Genomic DNA, 13,619 nt, shown 5'->3' with positions numbered 1-13,619 from the left:
ATATTAACATCCACTAACTTCAGAAGAATTAACTTTATAGTATATGAATTTTATCTCAACAGAGCTAGTATTAATACATTTTTAAAATTTAATTTCTGTTTTTAATTTTTAAGTTCTGGGGTACAGGTGCAGGATGTGCAGTTTTGTTACACAGGTAAACATGTGCTATGGTGGTTTGCTAGACAGATCAACCCATCACCTAAGTATTAAGCCCTGCATGCATTAGCTATTTTTCTCAATGCCCTCTCTTCCCCTACCTGACCCTCTGACAGGCCCCATTGTATGTTGTTCCCCTCCCTGTGTCCATGTGTTCTCATTGTTCAGCTCCCACTTATAAGTGAGAACATGCGGTGTTTAGTTTTCTGTTCCTGTGTTAATTTGGTGAGGATAATGGCTTCCAGCTCCATCCATGTCCCTGCAAAGCAATAATCTCATTCCTTTTTATGGCTGCATAGTATTCCATGGTGTATAAGGACCACATTTTCTTTATCTAGTCTATTGTTGATGGGCATTTGAGTTGATTCCATCTCTTTGCTATTATGAATAATGCTGCAATGAACATACATGTGCATGTATCTTTGCAATAGTAAAAATTTAATTTCTTATCACAAAAAAAGACCACTTTCATGGTGAGTGCTCTTACCATAAAGAAAGAAAAAAGAAGAATACTAATAATAAAGGAGTGGGAGTGGGAGGGAACTTTGGGAGGTGATGGATGTGTCTGTGGCATTAGCGGGATGATGATTTTGTGAGTGTATTCTTATCCCAAACTCATCAACGTGTATGGATTAAATATGCAGAACTTTTTCTATTCATACATCAAGAAAGTGGTTTAAAAAGATTAAAAGATAAAAATAACTATGATTACAGTTAATAAAGAAGAAAACGTTTAATGAAGTTGTTAGTGAAACAGTAGAAATAAGAAAGGTCATATGGAAGTCTTTTCAAACTAACAAATTATAGTGCATTAAAATGTGACATGAGGATGATACATTACTGTCCCCACATTTAACTTTTCCCTAAGACTTTGTATTGATTTGCACTTATTTTCAAAGGCTGTCCAGAGGAAAATTATTCTTTAGCTTGGACTAGGGAATCAGGAGACTGGACAGGAGTGAATGTATATATGTCATGATTTGCAAAGAAAATAAGAGGCAAAAATGCCAGGAAAAATATTGACTTTCATGCCAAATAAAAGTCCAAAAATATAAGGTAAATGAAGAGAACATGTTAGAAGGCCTAAATAAAAGCAGACAAAATAAAATGTGAAATAATAGCAACCGTAATGAAAATCAAATCCAAAATAGTCAATTTTTGTTTACAACCAATTATTAAGTAATTATGTTTTAATTATATTTCAGCCTTTAAAATTAAACACATTAAATGCAAAAGTAAGATGTCAATACTAGAAATTCAAAGGTAAATTTAAATTTATACTCACTGGGTCAATGGACAGACTAGAAACTTTCTTCCCATTGTTCCTCTCCCTCTGTATGTGTTTCCATGTTTTTTTGGTGTGAATTTTTTAGATGTGTCAAGTTTTCCTGTTTATTTGTAACTTTTTCACAGAAAGACTAACTTCCAACAGAATTCCCATTTTGGATACAGTATTCATGTTCAAACTGATTGGGCTTATCATAGTCAATAACGTTGCACAAGAATTCCAGCTTGATTCCTGAAAGGAAACATCTTCACTCTGCCTTGGTTTAAAAAGACTTAAGCTTTATAATTGACATTGCAATTCATTTCAAACTGAGGGAAAGAAGATGAATCTATCTCCTCCATGCCTGATGCAAATCTAGAATGACTTCTTCCAAAGCAGCTTGAGCAGGGGACTGAGCAGAAAGGATGGAGATATATTGATATACGGTCTCCACGATGACCTGGATAAAGGTGTCCTAGCCCCTGCTCTTCAGGGAGAACAAGCCATTTTCAGAAGGAAGACAGACTTGCATCAGGGGCAGCAGGACAGTGCAGATCAGCAGAGAAGGGAAAATGGCGTATTCTTACCCAGTGGAAAGCCCACACTCCCACAGGAAGCCCAGCTACGTAAGGATTGGCATTCTCCAAAGGAGGGCTGATCAAAAAAGTGCTCAGCTGCCGAACATGCTGGGGAAACATTCCTTTTCTTGGAGATTCTCAACAAGACTATTCAGTGATCTAAGTGTTACAACAGTAAGAAATTTATCCAACCTTGTTTAAATCACATAGCTAATCACAGAACCTTTTAAGTATATACATATATATTACAACCACTAATCTACAATATCCACTGGAACACACTTTGGGAAATGCTAGTCCAAACAAATTATGTCACAAGTTTCAGCTAAATTCTTGACTTGGGTTGTGATAAGCATTGCCAAGTAAACACAAGATGCCCAGTTAAATCTGACTTTAAGTGAACAGGAAATAATTTTTTCATGTAAATATGTCCCATGCAATATTTTTATTTGCTAAGTCTTCCAACCTTAGCTGTGGCATGGTACTGTCAAACAAACCTGCTGGGACCAAAAATGCATCGAGCTGCTGCTTTGCTGTGCACGGTGCTCATCCCTTCCCTGCAGGCTCTGCCACCCTGCTCTGAGCTGCAGCGTGCTAGTGTGCCCGGTAAGCGGTTAGCATTAGAACAAAGCCAGTTACCTTCTTCAGCGTAGCACTCTGGGATCCCATTGGAGCTCATTATCAGGTTGCCATCATCGTCATGCCGTTCCAAGGTCCCAGGGGGACAGTTGGGGATGGGAGTGGTGGGTTTGGGGGTGGTGGTGGTGGTTGTCCGCGTAGTAGTTCGGATTGTGGTTGTTGGCCGCCTGGTGGTCGTGCGGCGGGGGGGGGGCGTGCGGCGGGGGGTGGCAGTGGTGGGCCGCGGGGTTGTAGTGGTCGGCAGGGGCGTCGTAGTAGTGGTGGGCAGCGTGGTAGTGGTAGGGGGATGGGTGGTTGTTTTGATGACCTCCAAGCCCACCAGCGGCTTTCCTCCAAGACTCAAAATTGGCTTATCTTGGGCACTGGCCAGAGGTGTGCCATGTCGCCCCTGCCCAAAGAGTGGGAGGCCGTCAGGACTCACCACGGGGGTCCCTTCCAGATCTGAAACAAAATCAACCAATAGCTATGCAACAAGGTGAAGCAATCCAGAGAAAACAAAAAGCAAGCAATAAGTGTCTTCTCAAAGCTTATGTATTATCATGTTTTAATCAGTAAAAGGCAAAGGGATAAATGAATGTTGCATCAGTATGCTCCACGATCCTGAGATAACTCTTGTGTCTGGCAAAGGAAGAAATACTTTCCTTTGCCTCATTCCTATGCCTAAGGGGGAAAAGTGTTACTTTGGGTTAAAGGTGGAAAACTTCTTCTGTAAAGGGCCAGGAAGCAGATATGTTAAGCTTCATAGGCCAGATGGTCTCTGTTGCAACTACTCAATCAGCTTTTAGAGTGCAAAAAAGAAGATAGACAATACATAAACAACACATAAAAAATGAGTTAGACAACGCATAATTAAGTGAGTGTATTGTGTTCTAATAAAACTTTGCATATGGACACTGAAATGTGCATTTCATATAATTATCATGCCACAAAATACTCTTTTTTTTGGCAACCATTTAAAAATGTAAAAACTATTCTGAGCTCATGGGTCTTACAAAAATAGGTAGCGGGCTACAACCTACAGGTTGTAGTTTGCGGAACCCTCCTCTGAAATTTAAGAACAAAGTAAAGGGCCACATTTTCTAGAGGGTGCAGCCTGCAGGAAGAGAACTACTGCTCTCTGGGGGAAACACCAAGTTCTGCCTCTTTGGAGGCTCTTCTTCTCACGTGGGTAAAAGTAACTAAACCATGACCAATCATTATAAATGAGGGGGACAAGGAAGATAGAAGCTGTAATTCTATGGCTAATTCAGTAGGCTTTTATTCTTTAAAAACCATTCTCCCTTACCCACAATGGTTCGACCATCTCCTCCTAGTTTAATCCGAAGAGGATTTCCATGTGAATCTTGGAGGTACCTTCCTTCTGCATTCAATACCAACCCACGATCAAGGTCCACAACCTAAATCCATGACATAGATTAAAGAATATATTGGACATTTTGAAATGGTCACATTAGCCCAACTATATATGTACATATCCCTGAAGCTTCCACCAGAAGGAAACCATAATGTGAGTAGAAGACATTCTTTTTGTCAATATCATTCATAAAGTCTTAAAAAATAAAGTACAGGCCAGGCACGGTGACTCACTCCTGTAATCCCAGCACTTTGGGAGGCCGAGGCGGGCAGAACACGAGATCAGGAGATCGAGACCATGGTGAAACCCTGTCTCTACTAAAAATACAAAAATATAGCCAGGCGCGGTGGCAGGCGCTTGTAGTCCCAGCTACTCGGGAGGCTGAGGCAGGAGAATGGCGTGAACCCAGGAGGCGGAGCTTGCAGTGACCTGAGATCGCGCCACTGCACTCCAGCCTGGGCGACAGAGCGAGACTCCGTCTCAGAAAAAAAAAGTACAAAACAGTCATCTTTCATATTATAATGGCTTACCGATATAACATATAAATTGTTTTAAGTTTCTCAAATCACAAAAGATGTTCAAAATATTTTTACCATTAAGTACATTGTGTCTAATGCTGGAAAGAAGGAAACAATGTGTCTCTCAGTTGAGGGGAGAGATTAAATAATTTGTGGCCCATCCATATGGTAGAATATTATGCCGACAATTCTACATACATTCTACATACATGTGAACTCAGATCACAGGGCTGATTATTTTGCAAAAATAAAAATATATCCATTTGCAGATATAAGCTTAAAGCTGCAGAGAAAAAAATTACGGAAGGTTATACCGCAAATGGTTAACAGTGGTTATCTTTGAGAAGTAGTTTGGGTGAAGAATGTTTATTTTCTGTTTCATATATTTCAATACGAATTGTTTTAACTTCTTGCAATGAATGTGAATTGCTAGCATATTAAAGACATAAAATCTTTCCATTTTGCTGTTAATGTTAAAAATCAAAGTTGCTATAACAAAAACAATATAATTTGTAATCACATTGCCTAATATAGTATGCATGTAAAAAATGTCACATTCTAAGGAACTGTAAAACTTGAAGAAAGCTATAATTATCTCTATTAAGGAACAAGCTCGTGCTCTTTGCTGGTGGTTCTCAAAGCATGGTCCTGGACCTGAAGCCTCAGCATCACATAGGAACTTGTCAGATACTCAAATCACCCAGCCCTACCTGAGACTTGTATTCGACAAAATTCTCAGTGATCCTGAGCTGGCTTAAGTTTGAGAACCGCTGCTTTAGACACTCAGGCTACTGGAGGAAGCCTTGCAAACAAGCCACTTTGGTGGGTATTGTTTTGGCATTAAAATAAAATTTATGTAAACTCTATTTTGAAATCTACCCCATGCTGTTTCCATTCAAAATTATTTGCAATAGCATTTTGCTTCAATGTGCATTCTTCCTACTATTAATTTCTCTTCCTTTAAGCAATGATAACATGCATCTTTAGATCACCTATGGCTGAAAATGTCATAGTCTTTTAGTACATTTCCCTAAATCTTATCATTATAAATGGGAAATTTTGATTGGGAATTACAGTATAAATAATTTTTTTATTCTTAGAAAAAGTACTTTTAATTCCTGAATATGGTAAAGTGTTCTATTACCCTCAACCCACCAAAACCTCCTAAACATTTATCTTAACCTCAAGCAATTAAAGCTGTTTAGACATACATGAAGTACTAATATATAATTTTAGTCCAACACTTGTTGGAAGATTCAAAAGATGATCTAATAAAAATTTCCAGTATCATTCAGGGTTTTTTATTTGTTTATTTTTACCCTGTGTCCTTTGAGAAAGGATTTGAGAAGACTTACAGAAAATATGTGTAATGTTTAATCAAACGATAAACAAAACCTAAAAAAAAATGAAGCTACCAGGACAGGGAAAATATAAGTTCCTTTGAACGGCCATCCATTGGGTCTATAATTGCTATGGTTGGGCCATGCATTCATTTGACCTTCCTAACCAGTCAAGGCAAATGAAAAACAAAGGCCCATGCCTTATCTTGGCTATGAGAAGAAAACAAGCTAGTTACCAGGAGAACCAAAGATTTTTCCAAGTATTAAAAGAAACTCTATACAAGTACATATAAGTAGTTAAAACTAGAGAAGAAGAACAAACAAAGACCACTTCATTTATCACTACACAATGTCCACCATTTTTCTCTTCTCAACAGCATGAAAACGACGGGGATGTGTAAAGAAGTTTACCCTACCCACTTTGTTCCTTGAGGGCCATTGATAATTCTCTGTCCATTCGGTTTTCCATTACTACCAGGAAGGACTTTCCCTTCTACATTTGGTCTGCCATTATAACCTACACAGTACCAAAAATAAAAATAACAGAGCCTGGTAAATTCAACATGCCCAGGAAGTTGTCTTCATACCAAACTATAAGTAGTAACACATCATTTCAAATAGAAGCTCTAAACAGAATTTTAAACCAATAGCTCAAATATATTAGATAATGATAGTCTCAAATTATGACTTCTCCATAACAGATATGAATGTCAGTTAAGAATACAGTAAAGTCACAGCTTTCTGACAATACTGTGGGAATGAGAGTGTGTGGCATAAGTAAATTTGCCATAGAAAACTGAAGACCTTAGTAGCTGTAGCTTTATTTTAGCCATGTGGAAGTTGGAGGAAGGAAGGGTTGGAATGATAGAGAAAATTATGTCTAAAATGTACTAGATGCTGTCCCACTTTTCTAGGGATGTTAAACTAAACACAGCTATTCCCAGCTGACTCGGCTCCCAATCACCAATCGCCGAGTATAAATGCACAATGCTGTCTCAAAGCTTGCTGAACGCTGTGGGGCTGCTTGAGAAGTATTCGCTCAGACAGTAAGAAGATGCAGCAGCACCCTTACACTTGTTGTTTCTGTCTGTCTCTGCCTCACATGGAGATGTTTCTCATCAGCTGCAGTCTGCCCTCGTTCAGTATTGACCACTCAGCAAAGTGCTTGGGCTTTCTGACTGCTACTTGCAGGTCAGACACTTATTTCTCTCATTCCTTCATTTATTTATTAAATATTTATTGAGTTCCTGCTAAGTACAAGGGAATGTTGAGTTTTACATCTACTATCAGGGTGCTAGGTTTGATTAAAACAGTCAATCTTAGTGGAAAACTGAGTTTGATATGGGGCATTGTTCTGTCTTTACATTGGGCTAAAATAACAATGCATTGTACAGATCTGCAAAAAAAAAAAATACATTCATTCAAGAATGTTCTATAAAGCCCCAATTACACACAAGGAGAGTTTAAAGCACCATTTAACTGAATGCAAATTTATGGTAAATACCTCAGACCCCACCCTGGACATAAACTCCAGTTCATAGCTGACTTCGTTCAACCCTCTGTTATAGAAATACAAAGCACACATCTGCCTGTAACTCCTCTTTGTGACATGCATTTTCTGGAGGTTTTAGACAACATTCACTAATTGCACTGTCTGAGCAATTCATACCCAAGATATTTGAGTTTGTCTCAGGGTTTGTTTGGTTGAGAGTTTTGCATGCAGAAGATGAGAACAAGATAAGAACAAGAACAAGATAAGCCTACATATGTATCTAACCAGCTACTATGGATCCCTTAAACGCATGGCGGCACATGAACAACTAAGAAGAACCTGAGTTGGGCATCATGGTTGTGACACATTTTCACAGGTTAAGAGTGTATGCCAAGGGATTCAAAGAGGCAATGTAGGACAGTGAAATGACTGTGGAATTAGAGGCAATGTGAGTTAGTAATGGCTGTGAAATTAGGCCGTTTGGGATTGGAATGGCAGCTCTGAGCTGTCTGCTTTAGGGCAAGCCCCTCAGATCCTGAGCCGCAGCTTCTGCTTCTGGAAAACAGGGATAACAATGCAAACCCTATGGACCGTTCAGAGGATGAAATTATGTCACATGTGCAAAGCTCTTAACACAGTGCTTGGACATAGTTGGCGCTAAATAAAATAGAATAAAAAACTTCTTAAGCATTGCCATGAACACCACTGAACACCTTAAAGAAAGACCCTTTGAAAAAATAAACTACCTTGTCTGTAAGGGGGTCTGGCAGGCTGTCGGGAGAGAGGGTTACGGAATCTGGCATGCATCATCCTCTGGCGCAAGGACAGCATCGGGGTGGTGGAGGAGTGGCCAGGCGGGGCGCGCGTGGTGTACCGCGGCCAGGGGTGGGTGCCCGCGACAGGGCTCACGGTGGCAGCGCTGCGAGGCGGCGGTCGGGAAGGGAGGTGGGAGGCCCTGGGGGAGCTGCCTGGAGGTGGGGGGAGAGGTCGCTTCACAGGAGCCAGGCTCCCTCCGCGAGGGGCAAGGGCGATGGCAGGCTCCCTCTCGTCCTTGGCGAGGCTCCCATCGGCGTCTTTGCCGCCCCTGGGAGTGGAGAACGAGGGCCACTTTGGCACAGAGGAAGACAGAAGGTCTTCTTTCCCGCCTTTAAAAAACCCCGCGTCCTCCTCCTCCTCGTCCTCGGCTGAGACGGACTGCTGGGACTTGGAGGACAGGGGCCGCTTGGAAGGAGGCTCCGACTTCCCGGGCGCTGCCCTGCTGGGGACCCGAGCGCGGGACTGGGGGCCGCCGGGTCGGCTGGGCCTGGCGGGGGAGCCCGCATGTCCGCTTTGGGACCTGTGGTCGCCACCTGCCCCTGCGCCTGTGGGAGACTCCACCTGCTGGTGCTTGGGAAGGGACGCAGCTGCCTCCTTGGCGCCCGCGGCGTGCGCGGGGGCCCGCACATCCTGGGCCTCGACTTCTGGGCTGTCGTCGTCGTAGCTGCCCTGGGCATCCTCGTCCTGGTTCTGGAGGGCCGTGGGGAGCATCCCTCTGGAGCTCGCCGTGTAAAGGTCCGAGGAGGAGTGGGAGCGACCCTGCGACGTGGGGCGGGGCCGCCCGGCCTGGGTCAGTGAGAGCCTGGGCTGGGAAGGTGACCGCCCCGCGTCTCTGCTCTGGGGTCCCGGCTGGTGCTGGGACGTGGCGACGGGAGGAGGGGGCTGCTGTTCTGGGGCCCGGCCGGGTGTCATCCTTCTGGGAACACTGGGATGGTGCTGTGACCGTGCTGCAGGAGGACGAGCAGGGGACGCGCGGCGGCCTGTGGACCCCGGCTGTGCTTTGGGAGAATGACCCTCCGTGTCCGCGTCTGTGCTCTGTTGAACGTCCTGAGCCTTGGAAGCCAGGGAAGAGTATTTGCCCTGAGGATGTGCATCTGCCCCTGTGGATTTAGGGTTCTCTGGGATGGGTTCCTTCCAAAGCAGGCTGGCCCCTCTCTGCGGGCTTCTCCTTAAGGCCTCCCAGCCCCGGGAGAATGGCTGCCTGGAGGAGGAAGGCACGTGGTCATTGACAACGGTGGCAGGAAGCGGCTTCTCATCCTCCTCGTCTCCATGGACACCTGAGCTAAGCCTAGGGTGGGAATCCGGGTGAGAGGGAACCCTGGGGTGGGCTCGGGAGGGCACAGTGTACTGTGGGGAGCTAGAGGGCTGCAGCCGAGGTCCCCGCCCGATGCCGAACCTGCTTGGAGACCTCCCGTTGGCAGCAAAGGGCTTGTGTCTGAGCAAATGGAAGTGTCCAGAGGCAGGCCGGGCCCGCAGCGTCTGGGCCGTGGCCTCCGCCTGCCTTCCGCCATCTTCCCTATCGCCGTCACCGTCGCTTTCACCGTCAGAAGCCTCCGCTCCCTCAGAGACCTGCGTCCTGGACAAGAGACGAGAAGAGACGGAGGAGGACATGGTGGACCGTGATGGCGCATTGGAGTTGGTGGCTGGGGCGTCCTCACCATCCTTCCCGCCCCTGGAGAGTGGAGGGCCCAGGTGTGGCTGGGTGGGCAGCAGCCGAGATGATCCCCCATGGGGTGGAGAAAGTCTTGAGGGTGGGGCTGAGGCACTGGAATCTTCCTCTGCGGCCCCTGAATGGGGGGTCCTCCGCGCCGGCGAGGCCGGCTTTGCACCGGGGCGCACGGAGCTTCTGTCGCGGAGAACGCTGGACGGGGACTGGCGGCTGGGGAACAGGGCCGGCCGGGGCTGGGCGAAGGCGCCGTTGGGGTGGAGGGAGCCCACAGCGCGCTGGTCTTCGTCTGAGTCCACCAAGTCGTTGTCATTCAAGCTGGCAGGCAGGGAAGGACGGTGAGAGGTGCCCTGGGTGGACGCGTGGTGGGCAGGAGAGGCCGAAGCCGAGGGGGGCGCCCCTGGGCGGGGCTGCGTGGCCAGGGAAAAGCCAGGCTTATCTACGCTTTCCCTTCGGGGCAGCGCTGGCATCCGGGCCCTCACTGCAGTCCTGCCGGGAGCAACCACCGAGTGGCCGTGTCTACTTGGCGGCCTCGGGGTCCGTTTCTGGTCTTGGGTGTCCGAGGGTGACACGGGCGAGTCCTCCCGGGAACCCAGCTCCTCCTCCCCGGTGACTTCTGTCGACTGAAGATCCAGCTCCTCTGCCTTCTTGGCGCGAAGCTGGGGTTTTCGGGGCGCCCCACCATTAGCCAATATTTTGTTCTTCAAGTCAAGAAGAAGGTCCTTGGCGTTTCTCCCCTGGGGAGAAGCAGGCCCAGAGGGGTGTTGGGAGGAAGCTGGAGCTCTGGGAGAAGGTGAGAAAGGCTCAGGTTTTTCGGGTTTCCCATTGTCCTCCGTGTTCTGCTGAACATCCGCCTTACTGGCTGCAACAGATTTTAAAGAATTGCCTGTCAAAGAAGAAACTCAAAAGTGAAAGCGGAGGTGAGACATAGTATTAAAAACAGCATATGGAGGCATTTCAAATCATAGTCATAATGACTAACTTTTAATTCCTTAGAACACTGGAAACGTGTTTTCTCAATGATAGCATTCTTTTTAAAACTTATATTTTGCTTTAAGTAACAAATATAGTCCTAGAAAATATAAGTTAATTTAATCTCTATCTATTGAACCAGGTTATGCCACATCTTACTATTTGAAGAAATTCTGAAATGAGTACTTTGAAGTAACTTATTTATTTTATAAATGCAAAATCTTATATAGGATTTTCTTAATAAAACTAATTGTCGGTGTATTACAAATGCATTACAGCTGTCCTTAATAGACAAGAAACACGAATACACCTGGTGCAAACTGCTGAATAATCTATACTCAAAGTGATGGGGAATGTGTGACGAGCAACCAATTTGTAATTTTTAAGGCATTACAAAAAGTTCCCTCTTCCCATAGCATGTCCTTACCTGCTTCCTCCTTCTTTTTTAAAATTCCATTAATAGTGGACACATTTATAATTCTAAAATAAGGCTTAAAATAAAAAAACTCCTGGGATAGGCAAACATTATATTAAATGTACTGTAAGCACCCTGTCTTCAGAGCAGACTGACTGAGGAAAGAGATTCTATAGGGGGGAGGAACCTGTATTGCAGTGAGGGCGCCGGAGGGGCAAATGTCATCCATCTCACAGATTTTTCCATGACAAAATTGTCTAATATTGCAGTCTACCATGGGTCTTCATAGCACATAATGAAGGAAAAGCTGCCAATATCCAGCATAAATGTGAGGAGGTAGAAAAGAAGACACGGTCCAAAAACACTCCCCTCCAGCTGTGGATCTTTATTAACCTGTTTGGTTTTGATATTGATCAGGTAAGCTAGACAACTGAAATCCTTCTGGGCACAGCTGCATTCCTAAATAATGGAATACAAACCAAAAATTTTACCTTTATCTTATTTTTAAATGTTACTTTTTTAAAATTTTAGATTCAGGCATTGCATGTGCAGGTTTGTTACATGAATATATTGCATCATGGTGAATCTTGGGCTTCTAGTGAACCCATCTCCCAGCCAGTGAATATTGTACCCAGTGGGTAATTTTTTTAACCCTCACCGATCTCCTGTCCTTTTTGCTTTTGCAAACTAAACATTTTTAAAGCTACATAGAAATTGAAGAGAGCTGACAATGAAAAATGTCACATTACCATTTGTAAAAATGTTCTTTCCCTGTCACCACAAGCCTAAAATTAAATAATGATGTCAGATTAATCATATAATTAATACATTAATAATACTGAAATAATAATGTTATCAATAATCAATAACATTTTAATCTTTGAGAAGACTAATTTCTAAAGGAAACACAAAAATATTTTAAAAATCAATATGCAACTTAGCCTGGAAAAATCATCTGCTGAGCAGTTCCAAACTCAAGAGCAAGATTCAAAGGAACACAAAACAAACAGCAGGAATGAAGAGAGAGAGAAGACAGCCACAGACACATAATGCTTACTTGTTGGCATAGCGACAATGAAGGCTTTGGAGTGAGGTCCCAGGCCTCTTCTGTTTGCGGCCCGGATTTTGAAAAGATAGCGTTCCCCAGGCTGCAGACCATCCACCAAGGCAGAAGTAGTGTCTCCAGGATAGGTGAGGGACTTTGCTCCAAATGGTTTGAGAGCCGGGGCATATGAAAGAATGTATTCTGAAATGATTTGGCAGATGGTTGGAAGGAGGAAACTGAAAACAGTCCTGTGTCCAGCAGACAGACTGTATGGGCAGGACGAATTAGAATTTGCATTACTAAAATTAGTACACTAGCAATGCACGCCAAGTCACCAGCTGGAGCACGAAGACAGACAGGGCTATGTATTTAATTAGCTGACACTTCACTGTTTTAAGCAAATTAAACACATGAAAGCCAGGAGGCCAGTCTTCATACAATTCCCCCCAAATTTACACACCGTTGGGTTTCTAAAATTGTATTTATTTACTAATTTGCTATGATTGATATGTCCTGATAGAATAAACTAAGGAAAAAGAAATGACAACTGCTAGGAATGGATCCTGAATAGCATCTGACATCTTCAAGAGTTTTACTTTATTAACCTCGGTTATTTTTATTAGCATATTTAGCCAGAAAAAATCCATATTTGAAATATAATTTCATTATTGTAGGAATTATAAAAGTTCTTAGTATATGCTGATAAAGATATTTCACAGTATTTTAAAGCTGTGAAGAAAAGTTGCTAAGTAATAGATTTATGTGATAGCTCATGTTTCCATCTTTAATTGGCTCACTCTATAGTCATATAATAGCCCTGAATTTGGAAAACCATAGCAAATTCAGTTCAAGGAACTAAAATATGTCTATGCTCACATGGAAATGTTATAACATAAGGGAATAATATTTTAAAAAATAATTTTCACCTTCAACTAAAAACTGTCATGCCTATTTTCCTCTCAGTGAACCCAAGATTTACAAAACATCAAATTAATATGAGTAGGGGCCGGGCGTGAGCGCCTGTAATCCCAGCATTTTGGGAGGCTAAGGTGGGCAGATGACTTGAGGTCAGAAGTTTGAGACCACCCTGGCCAGCAGGGTGAAACCCTCGTCTCTATTAAAGACACAAAAATTAGCCAGTGATGGTGGTGTGTGCCTGTGGTCCCAGCTACTCGAGAGGCTGAGGCAGGAGAATCACTTGGACCCTGGAGGCAGAGGTTGCAGTGAGCCAAGATTGCACACTGCACTCCAGCCTGGGTGATGAAGTGAGGCTATGTCTCAAAAAAAAAAAAGAAAAGAAAAAGAAAAAGAAATGAGTAGGAGCAAGGAAAAATAACTTTAATCACAGAAAAGTCAAGAAT

At 43.6% G+C, this 13,619-nt stretch overlaps 1 protein-coding gene across 2 annotated transcripts in view; it reads right to left on the bottom strand.

Moving 5' to 3' along the window:
- Window positions 1–13,619, bottom strand: part of FNDC1 (fibronectin type III domain containing 1) — a 102,062-nt gene that overhangs the window by 29,021 nt on the left and 59,422 nt on the right. The window contains exons 10-14 of one of the 2 annotated variants that reach the window (XM_030803979.1): window positions 12,271–12,459; window positions 8,091–10,688; window positions 6,269–6,369; window positions 3,926–4,037; window positions 2,641–3,081 (exon numbers count right to left, since the gene is read on the bottom strand). In XM_030803979.1, the coding sequence (XP_030659839.1) occupies window positions 2,641–3,081; window positions 3,926–4,037; window positions 6,269–6,369; window positions 8,091–10,688; window positions 12,271–12,459 (3,441 nt within the window). The remainder of the gene's footprint in view (window positions 1–2,640; window positions 3,082–3,925; window positions 4,038–6,268; window positions 6,370–8,090; window positions 10,689–12,270; window positions 12,460–13,619) is intronic. The other variant, XM_030803984.1, reaches the window with a different exon arrangement.

This window comes from Nomascus leucogenys, chromosome 3, assembly GCF_006542625.1.
Source record: "Nomascus leucogenys isolate Asia chromosome 3, Asia_NLE_v1, whole genome shotgun sequence".
In the NCBI taxonomy this organism is placed as follows: Eukaryota; Metazoa; Chordata; class Mammalia; order Primates; family Hylobatidae; genus Nomascus; species Nomascus leucogenys.
Note: the sequence above shows the minus strand (reverse complement) of the source record. Positions and strands in the feature narration are given on the sequence as shown.